This window comes from Pristis pectinata, chromosome 18 (genome assembly GCF_009764475.1).
Source record: "Pristis pectinata isolate sPriPec2 chromosome 18, sPriPec2.1.pri, whole genome shotgun sequence".
Classification (NCBI taxonomy): Eukaryota; Metazoa; Chordata; class Chondrichthyes; order Rhinopristiformes; family Pristidae; genus Pristis; species Pristis pectinata.
The window spans coordinates 6,806,364-6,825,522 of record NC_067422.1 but is presented as its reverse complement, the minus strand read 5'-3'; the positions used below and the strand labels follow the sequence as shown (position 1 = coordinate 6,825,522).

At 49.0% G+C, this 19,159-nt stretch overlaps 1 protein-coding gene across 10 annotated transcripts in view; it reads left to right on the top strand.

Moving 5' to 3' along the window:
• The window catches only part of gcgra (glucagon receptor a), a 103,973-nt gene that overhangs the window by 61,704 nt on the left and 23,110 nt on the right, over nucleotides 1-19,159 (top strand). For 4 of the 10 annotated variants that reach the window (XM_052032884.1, XM_052032892.1, XM_052032893.1 and 1 more), the window contains exons 2-6: nucleotides 10,546-10,703; nucleotides 12,150-12,246; nucleotides 14,587-14,694; nucleotides 16,227-16,348; nucleotides 18,879-18,985. In XM_052032884.1, the coding sequence (XP_051888844.1) occupies nucleotides 10,650-10,703; nucleotides 12,150-12,246; nucleotides 14,587-14,694; nucleotides 16,227-16,348; nucleotides 18,879-18,985 (488 nt within the window). In that variant the 5' untranslated portion in view covers nucleotides 10,546-10,649. Of the gene's footprint in view, nucleotides 1-2,139; nucleotides 2,300-5,652; nucleotides 5,797-5,818; nucleotides 8,175-8,893; nucleotides 8,947-10,545; nucleotides 10,704-12,149; nucleotides 12,247-14,586; nucleotides 14,695-16,226; nucleotides 16,349-18,878; nucleotides 18,986-19,159 lie in introns of those variants that run through there. The other 6 variants (XM_052032887.1, XM_052032886.1, XM_052032885.1 and 3 more) reach the window with 4 other exon arrangements.

Below are 19,159 nucleotides of genomic sequence, written 5' to 3'. Positions count from 1 at the left end.
GAACTAGTTCTGCCGTTGGTAGGAACTAATGTGTGTACATACATCAGACTTTTGCATTAATAATAAAATGGGAGCTTGTTCTCATGTACTGGTGTTTGTAAGTCAGGCGTTAATATCCTTGGGATGAGCTGTATCCGAAAATGTGTCCTGTCTGTGCCCTGGGATTCGGCCACACTCAGGGCTGGGGCTGGCTTCCATGCCGAGGACCTCGAGTGGGAAGAAGTGACCACCGCAGAGACCAGCTCCTCGTCCCCCCAACCCGCTCCCTGCCGCCCCCAACTTCCTGATGCGGGGTCTGGGCCTGAAGCACTGACTACCCCTCTGCCTCTGCGGACACTGCCTGACCCGCTGAGTTCCTGCAGCTGTTTTCATTTTGCTCCAGGTCCCTGCTTTTGATCCGTACTCCCTCAGCACCTTTTGTGAGTAAAAGTGATCAGACTCAATGTTGAAAGCTCCTGTTTCCCTGGCACCTGCACCCTCTATGGGGAAAATTTGGAATCTTCACCAGCCACCTGGTGCATACCGTGTGTTTGTTCTCAGGAACAGTCACCAGCTGTGCCTTCTCCTTGACAAAGCTGTGCTGGCTCTCTCCTGTCCTGAAGAAGGGTCCTGACCCAAAATGTTGACCGTCTGTTTCTGGTATTGGTATTGGTTTATTATTGTGACTTGTATTGAGGTACAGTGAAAAACTTGTCTTGTATACTGATCGTACAGGTCAATTCATTACACAGTGCACTGAGGTAGTACAAGGTAAAAACAGTAACAGAATACAGAATAAAATGTCACAGCTACTGAGGAAGTGCAGTGCAGGTAGACAATAAGGTCACAACAAGGTAGATTGTGAGGTCAAGAGTCCATCTCATTGTATAAGGTCAATAGTCTTATCACCGTGGGATAGAAGCTGTCCTTGAGCCTGGTGGTACGTGCCCTCAGGCTCCTGTATCTTCTGCCTGATGGGAGAGGAGAGAAGAGAGAATGACCCGGGTGGGTGGGGTCTTTGATTATGTTGGCTGCTTCCCCAAGGCAGCGAGAGGTAAGACACGGAGTCCACAGAGGGGAGGCTGGTTTCCGTGACATGCTGGGCTGTGTCCACAACTCATTGCAGTTTCTGGCGGTCCCGGGCAGAGCAGTTGCTGTACCAAGCCGTGATGCACCTGGATAGGATGCTTTCTATGGTGCCGGTGGGGTCCGGGAGTCGGGTCTCGGCGGTGGGTCTCCGTGAGGCCAGCTCTTCACCCTGCGCAGGCTTCGACGTGGACGGGCCCGTCCTAGGCCTCGCTGGTCGACTCCATCTGGGTCCGGGAGTCGGGTCAGTTGCTCAGTCGTTCCTGGAGGTCGGAAGATTGCCAGTCCTGTAAGAAGATTTAAAAGAACATTATTAGTGATACTTAGTGACATAGAATTTAAACTTAAAAGAGTAGAACAATTATAGTTGAAGTAATGAGTAGATCTGCAGAGAGCAGCTTGCAATGAGTCACCACACTCTGGCGCCATCTTGGAAGCAAATTTCCCCACGGATGCTGCCTGGTCTGCTGAGCTCCTCCAGCGTCTTGTTTTTACATCCAGATTCCAGCATCTGCAGTCCTTTGTTTCTCTGGCTCTCTCTACTCGGCTCTCGTTTCCATTGCTCTCCGTTACTTGGTCTCTGGATAAATTAAAGAAGCTACCTCGCTCCCTGGCACTACCCCGTCAGCTTAGTTGTCTTCAGATTTCTTCCTTTCACTCTTCTATAAGAGCAGCAACTGTGTCTTTCCACTTTATGGCAAATTCCCCAATCAGGTCAACCTTGAAAGATTACAGCAATGTTTGACAATTTTCGTATCTCCTTCATTTTCAGAGCCAGGTGTGTCCTGGCAATTTAAGTCCCATTATTGTTTCAGCTTGTGTTGACCCCAGTGAGTTGTCATCTTGATCCACAGGTGAGGATTGTTTGAGGTTGTGGATCCATTCAATGCTTCAGGTTGTCCCACTGCTGAAGGAGCTTTGAGGAAGAGAATTCATTTCCACGATCGCAGGTTGAGCTTTGTGGCAGGTTCCACTTGTGTAGCCTTAACTCTGTCTTAGCTGGGCCCATTCCCAAATGGTTCAAGGTGCACCTTGGGTTTAAATCTGAGCTTTCCCTCTTTGGTCCTATCGCAGATTGCAGCCGGTGACCTTGGTGATGGTCCCGAGTCTGAAAGCATCGGCGGTGATCCAATACAACCTGTGGGATTCTGCCATGTGGAGAACCCTTTCAGGTGCCTAAGTTCCTCTGTAATTGGGAGCACTTCAGTCGCTGGCAGCTGATCGTACTTACAGAGTAAGGTTTGTTCCTCACATGAGTCCCTTTGATTCATTTCGAATTATTGCATTCTCTTCCCCTATGTGCACAGAGAATCTCCCATGCCCTGTTAGTTTTATCACTCAGTTCTGTCTCTAAAGGACCCAGCTGCCTCTCTCTGCCACTTCCTTCCTCTTTGAACATTAGGAGCATTCACTAATGCTCCTTTATTTTGCTTCTGTTATTGTTCTGTTGCAGCTCTTAATAATTCCTTGTGCCACTTTATTCCTGTTCTTCTCCTGGCCCTTTGGACGAACCCTGTTTGTATAGTGCATTAGTCTTTCACTGTGAACTCCCCCTGATGTTGCTTTTTATGGAGATGTTTGCATTGAGGCAAAACCTTCTTTGGAACACCTCTCGCGATTTTCCCCCCTGTTTATTTCACTGTAGTTTACTTGTTAACAGCGCGTCCCAATTAACGTGCTCAGCTTGCACTTCATTCCTTCAAAGTCAGCTTTGCTTAACCTCAAGGCTTCAGTTTGCATCTGATCTTTCTTCTTCTTGACCTTAATGGCAGACTGCATCGTGTCCTGCTCCCTGTTCGCCAGATGCTCCTTTGCCGCCTGATAATTAATTCATTCTGGCTCGTTACTCATTACTTAATCCCTTGTCAGTTTTAGATCATGTTGTTTTGGAGAACTGTCCTGGATTCACTCAAGAAACTCATCTGCAACTCTCAGTCGAGTGTGAAAATTAAGATCCCTCGTTGGCTGTTGCTCTCTGATCTTGGAGAGCCTGTGACACCCCCCCACCGGGTTCCAGTGAACTGGTGTGGTACTGAGGGACTGCTGCATTGTTAACGATGCCAGGGTCCCCATCAGGTGGGTCTACAGGATGCCAGGGCACCCTTACAGACAGGGGCAGGGGAGACGTAGCTGGGCTCCTGCTCAACATTTACCCCCGATCACCACCAGTAGTTTGGGTTCTGGGAGATGGCTGTCCACGGTTTTGACTCCACTCTGCTTGTGTGGTTCCCACTAGGGTATTTTATTTCTTATTACAACAGAGAAGGAGACCATTCAGCCCATCAGATGCATGCCAGCTCCCCGAAGAACGACCCCATCAGTTCCATGGAATCGTCTGCCCCCAAGAGTGGTGGAGGACAGATCATTAAGTATATTTAAGGTGCAGGTGGATGAATATTTGAAGGATCGAGGAATTGAGAGTTATGGAGAACTGACACAGAAGAGGGGTTGAAGCCAGCGTGCATCAGCCAGGGTCACATTGAATGGTGGGGCAGACTTGAAGGGCTGAGTGGCCTCCTCCTCCTATTTTCTTCTGTTCTTCTTGCCCCATTCCCCCCTCCTTGTTACCCTGGCAGCTTATTCCTTTCTCATACCTGCTGATCAACTCCCCATTGGTTCTTTTGGTCACTTACAACTTACAGTGGCCAGTGAATCTACCTGCACATCCATTTCTGGAGTACGAGTGAGAATAATCTGGTGAAATAGCTTATCCCCTGAACCAAATTGCAATCACAAACGGTCGCTCTGGGCTGGATAACCTTTCTAGCATCGTTGGTATGCTTCTCGAGATGTGGCCTGTCACTAAGGCATGACTCCATGCCTAGCAACCATCACACAATTAGTCGCCTCTCGATGGCACATCCAGGAAGTGTGAGCCCTTTGTTACATCAAACCGCTGGTCTTTGGCTAAAGATGTACCACAGTCCTCTCGAGGTTGGCTGCTAATGTTGGCCACAGTAGAGGGACCCAAAGTATTTGTGTTTAAACCTGGGATCATGTACAGTGTTTTATCAGACAGCTTGCTGCATTGTCCTGGAGGTAACAAGCTCCATCTTGTATTAACTCCAGGACTGAACGTGCTTGAACCTACACGTTTGTGTACGTGGGTGCTTTCCCCTATCCTGCAGCCTGTAGATGATGTACAGAATACTCCACAGCTCATAGTTATCCAGTGTACAGCCTCCTGTGGTCCAGTTATGGAACGTGTTCCACCCTGCCTGGAGTATAGAACGTACTGCTCTTGCGTCTTCTGAGACAATGCCCATCCCATGCTCCAGCATGTTTTATTGTACCGTCTGCTTCATGTCAAATGTTTCCTCAGTCCAGTCCGGTAAACTTTACTCCCATTTCCTGTCATACAACATAGAACATTACAGCACAGTACAGGCCCTTTGGCTCACGATGTTGTGCCGATATTTTATCCTGCTCTAAGATCTATATAACCCTTCCCTCGCACGTAGCCCTCTATTTCACTATCATTCATGTGTCTATCTAAGAGTCTCTTAAATGTCCCTAATGTATCCGCCCCCACAACCTCTGCCGGCAGTGCGTTCCACGCACCCACCACTCTCTGTGTAAAAAAAACTTTGCTCTGACCTTCCTCCAATCACCTTAAAATTATGCCCCCTCGTGTTAGCCATTTTTGCCATGGGATAAAGTCTCTGACTGTCCACTCGACCTAAGCCTCTTATCATCTTGTGCACCTCTATCAAGTCACCTCTCATCCTCCTTCTCTCCAAAGAGAAAAGCCCGAGCTCACGCAACCGATCCTCATAAGACACGCTCTCCAATCCAGGCAGCATCCTGGTAAATCTCCTCTGCACCCTCTCTAAAGCTCCCACATCCTTCCTATAATGAGGCGACCAGAGCTGAACACAATACTCCAAGTGTTGTCTAACCAGAGTTCTACAGAGCTGCAACATCACCTCGTGGCTTTTGAACTCAATACCCCGACTCATGAAGGCCAACACACCATACGCCGCCTTAACAACTCTATCGACCTGTGCAGCAACTTTGAGGGACCTATGGACGTGGCCCCTGAGATCCCTCTGTTCCTCCACGCTGCTGAGTCCTGCCATTAACCTTGTATTCTGCCTTCAAATTCGATCTTCCAAAGTGTATCACTTCACACATACAAGAGCAGAGCTAAGGGCAATGACCAGAGGCTTGACAGCAATGCTGGAAAGCCACAACCTCTGGCCCACAGAGCAAGGAAGCTGCAAAGACACAAACAGTGGGAAAGAAAAGAGCATGAAACTAAACAGCGGCTTGGGTCAAGGTTCAAGGCTTGGATGAGAGGGGGAGCTATCGTTATGACAGGCTGCAACCCTCCCAGCATGCCCTTTTCTCTGTGGTCAAGTACTGGGGGCGTGTGCACTGTCAGACTGGCTGAGACATTAAACCAAGGCCCTGTTGACTGTCAGGTAGACGTCGAAGGTCCCACACACTACTTCAGAGAAGAGCAGGGGGTTTCCCTTCACGATCTCCTTCCCTCACTCAATGTTTCAAAATGTTAGACTACTGGATTAGAATTACCCTGTGGGAGCTTGCCGTGCACTAATTTTGCAAGTGGCTTCCCTTTGACAGTACTTCATTGGCTGTGACACCGTCGGGAAGTCGTGAGGTTGTGAAGAAAAGCACTATATAAATGTCGGACCGTGAAGCATTTTAAATGATGGATCGACTGGCACTGGGCGACCAGGGCAACAGAACGGCTCTCCTCGTCCGCAAGTGAAGTGGCATCTGGTTCACTTTCTACTGAACTCGCCTATAGTTCCAGGGTCACCACTGACGCGGTCCTGTGTGTTTTTCTTCAGCTAGTTCCTATGAAAACCACGGAGGTCATATAGTGGCTGGAAAGGGATTTGGACTGAATGAGGACATTCAGCCCATTGAGTCAATGCTGGCTCATAGTAGAGCAAACCTACCAGTCCCATTCCCCAAAGCTTCTCTCACAACCGTCTATCCGACGCCCTGTTGAAGGCACTGATTGACTCTGATTCCATCTCCCCTACAGGCAGTCACCTCCAGACCTTAACTATCCTCTGTAGAATATTTCATCCCTCACATTACCCTTGTATCCTTTGGCCACAATTTTACTCCATGGTCCTTGAGCTATCTGCTAAGGAGAACACCCTTCCTGCAAATGCCCCATCTGAACCAGTCCTCTATTAAAATTCCACTCAAAATTGCAACTACAGCTTTAAGATGGCACTTTAATATAATACATCACAGCAGACCCCTGGGTGTAAAAGAGTGCCCATTGGGTGAAGGCTGATGCCCCTACCACAGTTGAATTGTCTGCCTATACACACTGCCTCGATGGGCACGCCGAAGCTCGGAACAGTGGAGAGTGTCCGATGCTGGTGAAGTGTACTCCAGCAGGCAGCCGGAGTTGTAACCTCCTTGTGTCCTTCCCAACCTTGAGACCTTCCACTTGCCTTTCCAGGCAATGGGATGTATTTGACACAGAGTCCCTGTTGCGATGTGCAGACAAGCCCTCACTCCATGCCCTTTGCTACACCCCTGAGCTGTACACCAACACCTCTGATTGCTCCCCTGGTTGGACTTCAAGGAGCTGTTGCTTGTGGATCGTTCTCTCCACCTCCTTCCTCCCATTGCAGAATCCCCAAGGCGGATTTTGCACTGAAATGGGGATCATAGTCATAGAGCCATACGGCCCGGAAACAGGCCCTTCGGCCCAACTTGTCCATGCTGACCAAAGGTGCTCACCTGAGCTGGTCCCATTTGGACCTTCTCCCTCTAAACCTTTCCTATCCGTGTACCTGTCCAAGTGTCTTTTAAACACTATAATTGTAGAAGAATGAGGGGAGATTTGATAGAGGTTTACAAAATTATGAGGAGCATAGACAGAGTTAATGCGAGTAGGTTCTTTTCACCTAGATTAGGAGAGATAAGTATGAGAGGACATGGCTTTAGGGTGAAAGGGGAAAGGTTTAGTGGGAACTTCTTCACTCAGAGAGTGGTGGGAGTGTGGAACGAGCTGCCATCTAACGTGGTAAATGCGGGCTCACTCTTGAGTTTTAAGAATAAATTGGATAGATACATGGACAAGAGAGGTCTGGAGGGTTATGGACTGGGTGCAGGTCAATGGGACTAGCGGAATAAAGTTTCAGCACAGACTAGAAGGGCCGAATGGCCTGTTTTCTGTGCTGTAGTGTTCTACGGTTCTATGTACCCACCTCTACCACTTCCTCTGGCAACTTGTTCCATACACCCACTACCCTCTGTGTGAAAAGCTTTGGTTAGGAGGTACAACAGTTGGACTGTTCGGACCAGGGCCACTGCTGAAGGTCCCCAAGTTCAACTCCAACCCACACCCTCCCGTTAATTGGCCACTTCCACCTGATGTTGCTTGGTGGCTTGACTAAAAAACACCCAAATCAAAGTCTAAGATCACAGGGCTGGGTCAGTGTTGGTCCTGGATTGAGATGTAATCAGCCAGGTTATTGGGACATGTCCAGGTGAACTCAAGCCTGCCAGGCTGATTATCACTTAAAATAATTTAAATGCCTTGCATTTTTGGAACACATTTTGATACACCCCAGCGCGTTTACAGGCATTGAAATACTTTCTGAAGCTGTCGTCCGATCGGCAGAGAGTTTGTCCACATCAAGCTCCCTTGAGCAGAATTGCAATAATGTCCAGATAATCCCTTTCATTCCCACTGGCTGAGGGTAACTATTGGCCAGAACACCTCCCCTCTCCTCCCCATTGCCGCTCTGAGGTATATTTACATCCAACAGACAGGGTCTTGGTTTAACACTGCAGTGGGAGGGGCCAATCTCTTCAGTGGGCCTTGAAGCAGGGGAGCGGGGTCCAGGAACCAGGAGAGCGGAATGGGTGGTGTGCTAGGGATTGGAGGGTGAGGTGGGGGTGTGGTAGCAGGATGGGAGTGGGATGGAGGAACAGATCACTCCATTTAGGACTACTGGGGTGGAGGTCACAGGCGAGGACACGTATGAGCTTGCTAAAGCTGCAGGAACATTTGGAAACTGGTGCCACAACGCTGAACCTACAGCGCCAAACCAGCCATTCCAACCGACACTTCTACAGTGTATTCATTGACAACCCAGCATCAGCTGCAGGTAATTGGTTTATTATTGTCACATGTACTGAGAGACAGTGAAAAACTTTTGTTTGTGTGCTTTCCAGACAGGTCATTCCATACATAAGCCCATTGAGGTAGTTCGAAAGGGAAATAAAACAATGCATAATATAAAGTTACAGTTACAGAGAAAGTGCAGTGCAGGTAGACAAATAAAGTGCAAGGGCCACAACGAGGTAGATGGAGACATCAAGAGTTCACCTTTATCATATAAGAGGCCCATTCAAGAGTCTAGAGGATAGAAGCTGTCCTTGAGTCTGGTGGTACGTGTTCTCAAGCTTTTGTATCTTCTGCTCAATGATAGGGGGGAGAAGAGAGAATATCCAGGGTGGGAGGGGTCCTTGATTATGTTGGCTGCTTTACCGAGGAGACGGAGTCAATGGAGGGGAGGCTGGTTTGTGTGATGGACTGGGCTGTGTTCACAACTCTCTGCAATTTCTTGCGGTCCTGGGCAGAGCAGTTGCCGTACCAAGTCGTGATACATCTGGATAGGTTGCTTTCTGTGGTGCATCTGTAATAATTAGTGAGGGTCATCGGGGACATGTTGAAATTCCTTCGCCTTCTGAGGAAGTAGAGGTGCTGGTGAGCTTTCTTTGCCGTGGCGTCTACGTGGTTGGACCAGGACAGATTGTAGGGGTAGGAGGGGGTTGGGATTCAGAAAAATGTCAAGTTTTTAACAAACAACATTTATTTTCTCAGGAAACAAATCCTATTTTACAGGCTGAGGAAACAGGAACCATAGCAACTGCTCTGTGAGTGATTTCAGTGGAGGATAGTTACGTGTAAATTCTGTGCATAAAACCAATCTCATTCACTTCAGCGGTGTGGACACCAAGTCTGACTGTCAGAGGGGTTACTCCATCATCTCCACTCTGGCTGGATGTAATACTCTCACTAAGTGCAGTTGTAATTTTATCCCATCCTGATCTGTAAAAGAAACGAGGGTGAAATGGGGATAAACTTTCTAACGCAATGAGTGTCGGACGGAGAGGTGGAGATGCGTTCAAGCACAGCTCTCACAAGGGAAACCTACAGGGGGAGCGATTGCAGTGACTGTGGGTGAGATTGACTGGAGGACTCATGAGACACTCAATAGGTCCAACAAGCTGGCCTCCTGTGGTACTACTGTACGGTTCCCACTCTGCTCCTTAGGGTCATGGTTGGTAAATTGGTTTATTATTGTCACATGTACTGAGGTACAGTGAAACACTTGTCTTTCGTACCGTCCAGACAGATCAATTAATTACACAGTGCATTGAGGTAGTACAAGGTAAAACAATAACAGAATGCAGAATAAAGTGTTACAGTTACAGAGGAAGTGCAGTGCAGGCAGACAATAAGGTGCAAGGTCATAATGAGGTAGATTGTGAGGTCAAGAGTCCATCTTAACGTACTAGGGGACTGTTCAGTAGTCTTATAACAGTGGGATAGAAGTTGTCCTTGAGCCTGGTGGTACGTGCTTTCAGGCTTTTGTATCTTCTGCCCGATGGGAGAGGGGAGAAGAGAGAATGTCCGGGGTGGGTGGGGTCTTTGATTATGTTGGCTGCTCTACAACAGTGCATTGAGGTAGTAAGAGGAAAAGCAATAACAGAATGCAGAATAAAGTGTTACAGGCCCTTCAGCCCAACAGATCCATGCTGACCAAGTGGCCAAACTGAGCCAGTCCCATTTGCCTGCATTTGGCCCATCTTTTCCTATCCATGTACCTGTCCAAATGACTTTTAAACACTGTAATTGTACCTGCCTCTACCACTTCCTCTGGCAGCATTCCATGTACTCATCACTCTCTGTGTGGAAAAAGTTGCCCCTCAGGTCCCTTCTAAATCCTTCCCCTCTCACCTTCAACCTATGCCCTCTAGTTTTGGACTCCCCTACTCTGGGAAAAAAACCGTGACCATCCATTTTATCTATGTCCCTCATGATTTTATAAACCTTTCAGCCTCCTTCGCTGCAGGGAAAAAAGTCCTAACCTCTCCCTATAACTCAAACCCTCCAGTCCCGGTAAAATCCTTGTAAATCTTTCCCTTTCCAGTTGAATGACACCTCTCCTATCTCAGGGCAACCAGAACTGCACACAGCACTCTAAGTGTGGCCTTACTTTTTGCCCTTCTCTCTCATGTGTGCACAAACCCTCCCTGTAGATGTGGCCTGGTAACAGCCTTGCAAGTGCCCAGGATTTTCATCAAGGGAACTGAAAGAATCACCACAGTGCTGTGGGCTGAGCCAGTCCTTTGCTGACTGACGGTGGAGTGGTGGGAACCTGTATCACCGTGACTGGTTGCCTCTGATATCAGCTACAGCCTGAGTTCGCCTGTGATTGCTGGTTGTTTGATTCACAGTCTTTGTTGCAGGAGGTTGTTCGGATCACCCTCACACCCTCGGCCATTCTGCCTGAGCGCTGACCATCCCAGGAGCTCCCAGACGCACCCATGGTTTTTGGCAGGATTGCACAGGCATGTCACAGGCTCGATTCCTCATCCTCCTCGTAGCACTGTCCATGAACTTTCAGGTAAGGATGTTGAGGCTGCTCCTCCATCTCCCTGTGTAACTGTGCTTGGGGTGGTGACGGCAGAGAGTTGTCTGTCAGCCTTCCTCCGATCCCTGACCATCCGATTACAGTGGGACACGCCACTCAGGATTTTAAGATAAGAGATATATTAATTAGTCACATGTACATCGAAACACACAGTGAAATACATTTTTTTTGCGTAGTCTTCTGGGTGCAGCCCGCAAGTGTCACCACACTTCCAGCGCCAACATAGCATGCCCACAACTTCCTAACCTGTATGTCTTTGGAATGTGGGAGGAAACCGGAGCGCCCGGAGGAAACCAACGCAGACACGGGGAGAACGTACAAACTCCTTGCAGATAGCAGCCGGAATTGAACCCGGGTCACTGGCGCTGTAATAGCGTTACGCTAACCGCTACACTACCATGCCTGCCCTATGGGCCTTGAACCGACCACCCAAGGTGGCAGCGACTGGGTTTCCCAACTCCCACTGGCTGCCTCCTAGAACCAAAGATGGGGTCATGGAGTCAAACGGCACAGAAACAGGCCTTTCTGCCCACCATGTCCATGCTGGTCACCAAGTACCCATTTACCAGCACTTGGTAATCGGTAACCATCACTCCACTGGCGGAGACAGGAGGTGATTGACAAGTCCCCGTTCAATTGAGCATCGGATTGGTGGGCTGGTTCTCTCAGAGTGGTACACCGGGAGGGGTAACGATTCACGGTAATTGGCAATAGGTTTATTATTGTCACACGTACCGGGATACAGTGAAGAGCTTTGTTTGCGTGCCATCCAGACAGATCATTCCATACGTAAGTACATGGAGGTAGTGGAACAGTAACAGAATGCAGGACCTTCAATGCCTTGGCAATTCATGCGCTTGTCCAGAGGGTTCCTAAATGTTGTGGCATTCCCCACCTCCAGCACCTTCTCAGGCTGTGCGTTCCAGATTCCCAACCACCTTCTGGGGGGAAAAGAAACTCATTCTCAAATCTCCTTTTAAGTCTCTCATTCCTCATCTATGCCCTCTGGTCTTAAGATACCTCCACCGTGGAATTTGTATACCTCCATCAGGTCCCCCCTCAACCTCCTCTGCTCCAAAGGGAAACACCCAGTCTCTCCTCACAACTCGTTCCCAAGCAACATCCTGGTGAACCTCCTCTGCACCTTAAAGGAGGATGTGGTTGCTCTGGAGACTGGCCGGTCCTGTCCCAAACTAGGAGCAGTTCCACAGACCAACTCAACCTTTGATAAGCAGCTGTCAGTGCAGCTTATAACCAGGAAAGCCCACGTTAACCTGGGAGGACCTGAAGGAATGCAAAGGGCTTTGGGATGTTTATATGTCACTGAGACCGGGTGTTATTGTGGGACAGGGTTAAGTCTCAGTCCCTGCTGTATGTGTTTCATCTTCTCAATGCTCTGTCTTGGCTTCTGTCTTGCAGAGGGCATCAGTTGTCATCCTGGAGAACACCTTGGAAAAGTGGCAGAGATATTCTGACGCCTGTTTCCGAAACATGTCCAGGGACTCCCAGCCGAAAGGTAAGACCACCCCACTAACAAAGCAGGTTTTGCTCGACGATGGGGGTGACTGGCTTGGTTTGGTACCCCCTCCCCCTCCCCCGTCCCTTGCCGAATGGCTTGTCACTGGTTGTGATTACGTTTCTGGAGATAACCCTCTTTAGGTGTCTGAGATGCTCCAGCCTGGTTTGCCACGGTACAGAGGTTGGGGCAGGGTGGACGTGGAGGGGAGCGGCTACTGTTGCTCTCAGCAACATAAAGGGGCAGGCCATCTCACGAAGGAGGGGCAGTTCTGCACAGTTGGTTTCTTCTGAGTCACCAGCTCAGTTCTTCTAGCAGTTTGTTTTTTGCTTCTTGGCATAAATCCCACAGAGCAACCATTAAGCTATGACCCCTGCTGGCTGAACCAGCTGTCAAAGCTGTCAAATAGTTTGAACGTTTGTGGGTTAATCTCAAAATCTATTATAAATTAATCACTTTTTTTTAATGTATGATAGAAATAAAGAAGAAACACCAAAAAACATGAAAACAATTAAACGCATTTAATTTTAACTCAATAAATTCAGGAAGGAATGAATTTGTGAAACTTACCCCTCTGCCCTGCAGCCGTTCTTCCCCATTGAAATGAATGGAGTCACCACAGGCGACCCAGGTGGCCCAGCCGACCTGCCGGGGAACTGCAGGGAGCTGGAGTTCAATCGCTGGGCTCAGTGTAGGAACACAGACCTGAATCATTGCCGTCACCTCGCGGGGAGTTCGTGACCTCCTGGTTCCTGAGACTCACCAGGGAGATGCCAGCTTCCTGACAATCCCAAGAACAGACACTCTCAACACAAGAGCAGGAGTGACACAGGAGCAGGAGTAGGCCACTCGGCCCCTCAAATCTGCCCCACCATTCAGTGTGATCATGGCTGCTCTATGCTGGCCTCAACCCCTCCTCTGTGCCAGTTCTCCTCAATTCCTCAATCTTTCAAAATGGACCTAGCTTCAATTTAAATACTTCCAATGCGCCAACCTCCACAACTCTCCCGGGTAGAGAATTCCAAAGATTCGCCGCTCTCTGCAGGAATAATTTTTGACATACCTCGTTTTTAAATGACCAGCCCCTGACCTTGGAACTGTCCCCCCTCATTTGAGATTCTCCCTTGTGCAGAGAGAATAGCCAGCAGTTGTACGTGGGCTGTTGATTGGTGCAGTGGCCACATTACTGCAGCTCTCACCCTGTGAGTTCAAATCCTGCAGGAGGCATTTCACCAGGATGTGCTGTACAGTGGGAATCAGGAGGAATGGAGGAGCTTGAGGCAGGGATCAGGGGAAATTCACGGACGATAACCATCCGCCATCAGCGGAGTGGTCCCTCGCGTACTTTCCACAAGGTCAGGACGCCCCAAGGTGTTTTCCAGCCGTTCGCTACTTTTTGAAGTGCAGTCACTGTCGTAGGACGCACAGCAGTTAATTAGTGCACAGCAAGCTCCCACAAACAGCAGTGAGATTACAGCCAGGTTACCCTCACCTCTGACATCCCCCCCCCTTCTCTCTCTCTCTCTCCCTCCTCCTGACCCTCCTGTTATTGTCCCCTTTCCCACCCTCTCCCCTCCTGCACCATCATCCACTTTAGACCCCCTCCCATCCTGGCTCCATCCACCCACGACACCCACAAGATCCCCCCACCCCACCCCACCTAGTTCTGGTCCCAACTGCCTTTCACCTCTCCCCTCATGGTTCCCATTACCACCGCCTTCCAGCACTGGTAACCTTCGTGTTCCATCATCACCCTCCAGCAGCCGTCTCCACCCTCCCCTCCCCTCCCCTCCCCTCCCTCCTCCTGCCTCTTCTTTTGCCTGCCTCCGTCCGTCACCCACCTCCCAACTCCACCCCTCCCCCTCCCTGACCTGGCGCACCCTGCCCGTCATCCTTTGCTCCTCCTCAGTCCACCAATCACCTCCAGCCCCTGTCTCACCCCTCCCCCTCTCCTCTTTACCCTGGCCGTCTTCCATCTCTACTCCCAGTCCCGGCGCAGGGTTTAGGCCCGAAACATCGACAGTTCCTTTCCCCCCCAACTGCTCAACCGGCTGAGTTCCTCCAGCAGGTGGTTTGTTGCTAACAACCCAGTTACCTGGTTTTTGTGACGTTGTGGGATACATATTGATGGACTCAGGGTCAAGGGGCACTGCTTTTCATACAATGGACTTCCCTCACCCACCAGAGGGGAGAGGCGGCCTGTGTTTAACATCTCATTCAGCAGTGCTGTGCTGGCTGTCGGTCACAATCTTCTGATTCTGAAGGAAGCGAGCCACCCACCCACCAAACATCAGCTTAACTCCTTCTGCTCAGCCCTGGTCATCTGATTTCTCTCCCTAGGTGTGGTGTGTAATCGGACCTTTGATAAGTACGCCTGCTGGCCTGATGGCCTACCAAATACCACTGTGAATGTCTCCTGTCCCTGGTACTTGCCATGGTACCATGCAGGTAAGCGCCGTAGACCTTCAGTGAACTTCGCGAGTTAAGAACATAGAACGTTACAGCACAGTACAGGCCCTTCAGCCCACAATGTTGTGCCGACATATTATTCTGCTCTAAGATCTAGCTAACCCTTCCTCCCACATAGCCCTCCATCTCTCTATCATTCATGTGGATATCTAAGAGTCTCTTACATGTCCCCACAACCTCTGCCGGCAGTGCATTTCAGGCACCCACCACTCTCTGTGTAAAAAACTTACCCCTGACGTACCCCTTATACCTTCCTCCAATCACCTTAAAGTTATGACCCCTCATGTTAGCCATTGTTGCCCTGGAAAAAAGTCTCTGACTGTCCACTCGATCTATGCCTCTTATCATCTTGTACACCTCTATCAGGTCACCTCTCATCCTCCGTCTCTCCAAAGAGAAAAGCCCTAGCTCACTCAACCTTTCCTCATAAGACATGCTCTCCAATCCAGGCAGCATCCTGGTAAATCTCCCTTGAATGGAACTCAAGTTAAACCAGAGGTTGTGACTAAATCTAAGAGATAAAGTGAACCCTTTATGCGTCTCTCTCTACAAATGAATATGAGATTAGACAAGGTTATTCTGTCCACACTTCTCGCTGTCTCGGTAAAGCAGCCAACATAATCAAAGACCCAACACACCCCAGACATTCTCTGTTCTCCCCCCTCCCATCAGGCAGAAGATACAAAAGCCTGAGAGCACGTACCACCAGGCTCAAGGACAGCTTCTATCCCACTGTTATAAGACTACTGAACAGTTCCTTGGATAAAATGGACTCAACCTCACAATCTACTTCACTGCACCTTATTGTCTACCTGCACTGCACTTTCTCTGTAGCTGTGACATTTTACTTTGCATTCTGTATTGTTTTACCCTGTACTGCCTCAATGCACTGTGTAATGAATTGACCTGTACGAATGGTATGCAAGACAAGTTTTTCACTGAACCTCGGTACAAGTGACAATAACAAACTAATTCCAACTGGAGAAGCCAGGGTTGTTCTCTGTGGAGCCAGGAAGCTTGAGAGGAGGTCTGACAGGGTGTACCAGATCACAACAGCCTGTATTAGGGTAGGTGGAATGAAGCTGATGGTTCAAGGGCCAGGGGGACGGATTTAACATTGGGAGTGAAAGCCACAAGAGGGATGTGAGGAAGAAGTATTTTAACGCAGAGATAATCTGCTTGTAGAGGAGATGGAAGCAGAGTCAATCAGAGGCTTCAAGAGGGAATCAGATCGGTACTTGGGAGAAAATAACGGGAATGTAGGAGCATAGACCGGAAGGAGGTGAGACTGTAGGGAAGGGGGGTGTAAATGGAGCTGTACTAGAAGCTAGGGTAGACTTGATGGGCTGAATGGTCTTCTCCACTAGCATAACAGTTCCAAGCAAAGCGTTTCTGTGAGCACGTCAGTTTACTGGGTGTTCCCCATCTTCTAGAGACCTCCCACCCCCCCCCCCCGCCCCCACCACTGACCAGTTACTGAAAGGACGATGCCTGACTTCTCTCTCCTACAGTGCAGGGCGGCTTTGTGTTCAGGAAGTGTGGGCCTGACGGTCAGTGGGTGATGGACTCTGTGAAACAGCCCTGGAGGGATAGCAGCCAGTGCAGAAATGACCCCAAGGATGACCGAGCTCAGGTAGGCTCCCGGAGTTGGCCAGGGAACCGCAGCCCTGTCCTAACGGTTCGAAAGCGGGCTTGGGCGGTGGCATTAAACGAACTGGACGCGCTGAGCAGCCGCACTGTGTCCAGCCCAACGCTCACCGGACACGGTGGAAATATGATCCTGTCCATCAGATTCTGGCCAATGGGGAAAGAGTAGGATGAATTGGATTGCTTTTCCACTGGGGAGGAGAGGGGGCAGCACAGGCACGATGGGCTGAATAGCCTCCTCCTGTGGTGCATCATTCCGCAAATGGATGGAACATGCTGGCAACACTCTGCAGCTTCTATTAGAGAAACAGGGTGAGTGTCCCAGATCCATGAACCTTCCTCAGAACCAGAAGTAGCAGGTTTAAGAGGGGGCAGAGAAGGGGAACAGAAGGAAAGGTTTGGAAGATGGGGGAGAGGGGTATAGGGAGTGGTCGGGGGCAGGAAGGGAACAAATGGTGTGGGCTAAGTGACTGGACGACCATACCAGGCCCGAACCGGAGACGCGTTCGAATCACAACTCAGGGGAATTTAGTTTCATGTAATTAAATAAATGTCAAATCAAAAATATAAAAGGCGAGTTGAAATTAAAACTAAATATGATCTTCTTTTAACATATCCAATTGAAAGTCAACTTTTAAAAGATAAAAGTCAATTTTATATTTGTGATTGACTTTTAATGGTCTTCTCTGTTCAGGCAATAAAGTTGGGCATGCAAGTGATGTCTGCATCTCACGAGTGAATCAGTTAATAAAACAATGGGGCTGAGAAGAGGTGTAAAGGAGAGAAGCAAGATCGTTACTTAAAATGAGAAAGTGTCGGAAACACTCGGCAGGTCAGGCAGCACCTGGGGAGAGAGGGACAGAGTCCCTGACCCTTCATGAGGGTTGACTATTTCTCTCTCCACAGATGCTGCCCGACCTGCTGATTGCTTCCAGCGTTTTCTGTTTCAATTTCAGATTTATAGCATCTGCAGCATTTTGGTTTTCCATGCCTGACATGGTGGGGAGGGGGGTGGGGGTGGGCAGGGGGATCGAGGTGTCCTGTGCACTCAGGCTAAGCTGCTTTGGAGCGGATGTAGGGATCAGAGTGGGGAGTGGGTCTGACAAGCGACAGGAAACTTGCAGGTCAAATGGTTTTGTTTCATGTGTCAATATAACCAGTAGGAGTGGACCATTCAGCCCCTTGGGCCAGCTCTGCTAGCCTAAATCCATGGCTGATCATCAGCCTCAACCACCAGCATTCCATATCCCTCAGTCCTGCCAAAATCCAGAAATACATGACTGATCCTCCACAGCCCTCCAGAGTAGAGAATTTCAAAGATTCACCACCCAAAAATTAAGAAATATCTTCTCATTTCAGTCCTAGGTGACTTATCCCTCACTTCGAAGCTAGTTCGAGATTCCTGAGCCGGGGAAGCATCTCCCCTCTGCCTATCCTGTCAAGCCCTGTAAGAATTTAATGATGTCACCTCTCATTCTTCTAAACATTATGGGGATCAAGCCTACACGACCTCTCCTTGTGTGACAGATCTATCCCAAGACTCATTAACCTCGAGCAGTATTTCTTTACCAATACCAATTGACCTCCTTGTTTGCCTGGACTCTTGGTTCTACAGCACTCCCGGGACTTTTTTGTATTTTCCATGAAGACACACAGGAAGTATTGTTTAGTTCCTCTGCCATTTCCGTATTGCCCATTGTAACTTTTCCAGGCCCTGTCAGTTAATCTTTTCCCTTTTACATACTTACAGAACCTATTTCAGAATGCTTTTTACGTTTCTTGCCAGCTCTTTCTCCTCATTTCCTGCTTCCCCTTTCTTTATCAATTTCGAGGTTGAATTCTATAAAAGTCCCACGTCTCAGGCTTATTGCTTTTCGCAGCAAATTTATAAACCTTGTCCTTAGATTTAACTTCTCCTGTGATCCCTGGTTGCACCTCTTTTCCCGTTGTGTCTTTGTGCTTTGAAGAAATGTACATGTTTTGCAACTTGTGCATGTTTCTGTCCAGTGTGTTACCATTTAGTGTCACTTTCCAACCAAGACCAGTCACCTTGGTCACTCCTACCTTTACAATTTCCTTTGTTTAGATTGGTATTTCCTATAATGAGACTCCTCCAGATTACACGGTGATTTGTTTTGGCAAGACTTTCATGACCTGTGCACTCAAGGTTTGTAGCCTTACCCCATGGTTTACTGACTGCAATCTGTAACCAGTTTCACCCTGTGGACTCGGGAAAATCTTCCTTTCCTTTATCTCCTTGACCGATCCCTCACCCATCGCTGGGACTAATTCCCGGAACTCCCTCCCCAACGGCACTGAGGGAACGACCTCACCAGAAGGACTGCAGCAGTTCACAGGGGCAGATCGCCACCACCCTCTCAAGGGCAATGAGGGATGTGCAGTAAATGCTGGTGATGCCCAGGCCCCGAACAAAGGAATAAAATAATGAGTGTTTTGGTTCTGTGTGTGCATAGTTCTGTAGGCCATGAGTAATCTATACTCTTCTCACTCTCCAGCAGGAACAGGGTAGGATTCTGGATGGTTTCATAGTTATGTACACTGTCGGATTCTCACTGTCTCTGGGAACCCTAGTGTTGGCACTGGGAATTCTCGTGGGATTCAGGTAAGGACTGCGTCGCACTCCTCATAGCAACTGCTGTCGTCCGAAGTGAGGTGCCTGTGTCATATTGCCACACTCGGACATCTCCCCTCCAGTGAACCAACCTAGTATTGTATCCACCCCCCCACTCCCCTGAGGCACTAATCCTTCTCCTCTGCTATCCCTTCAACTATGTAC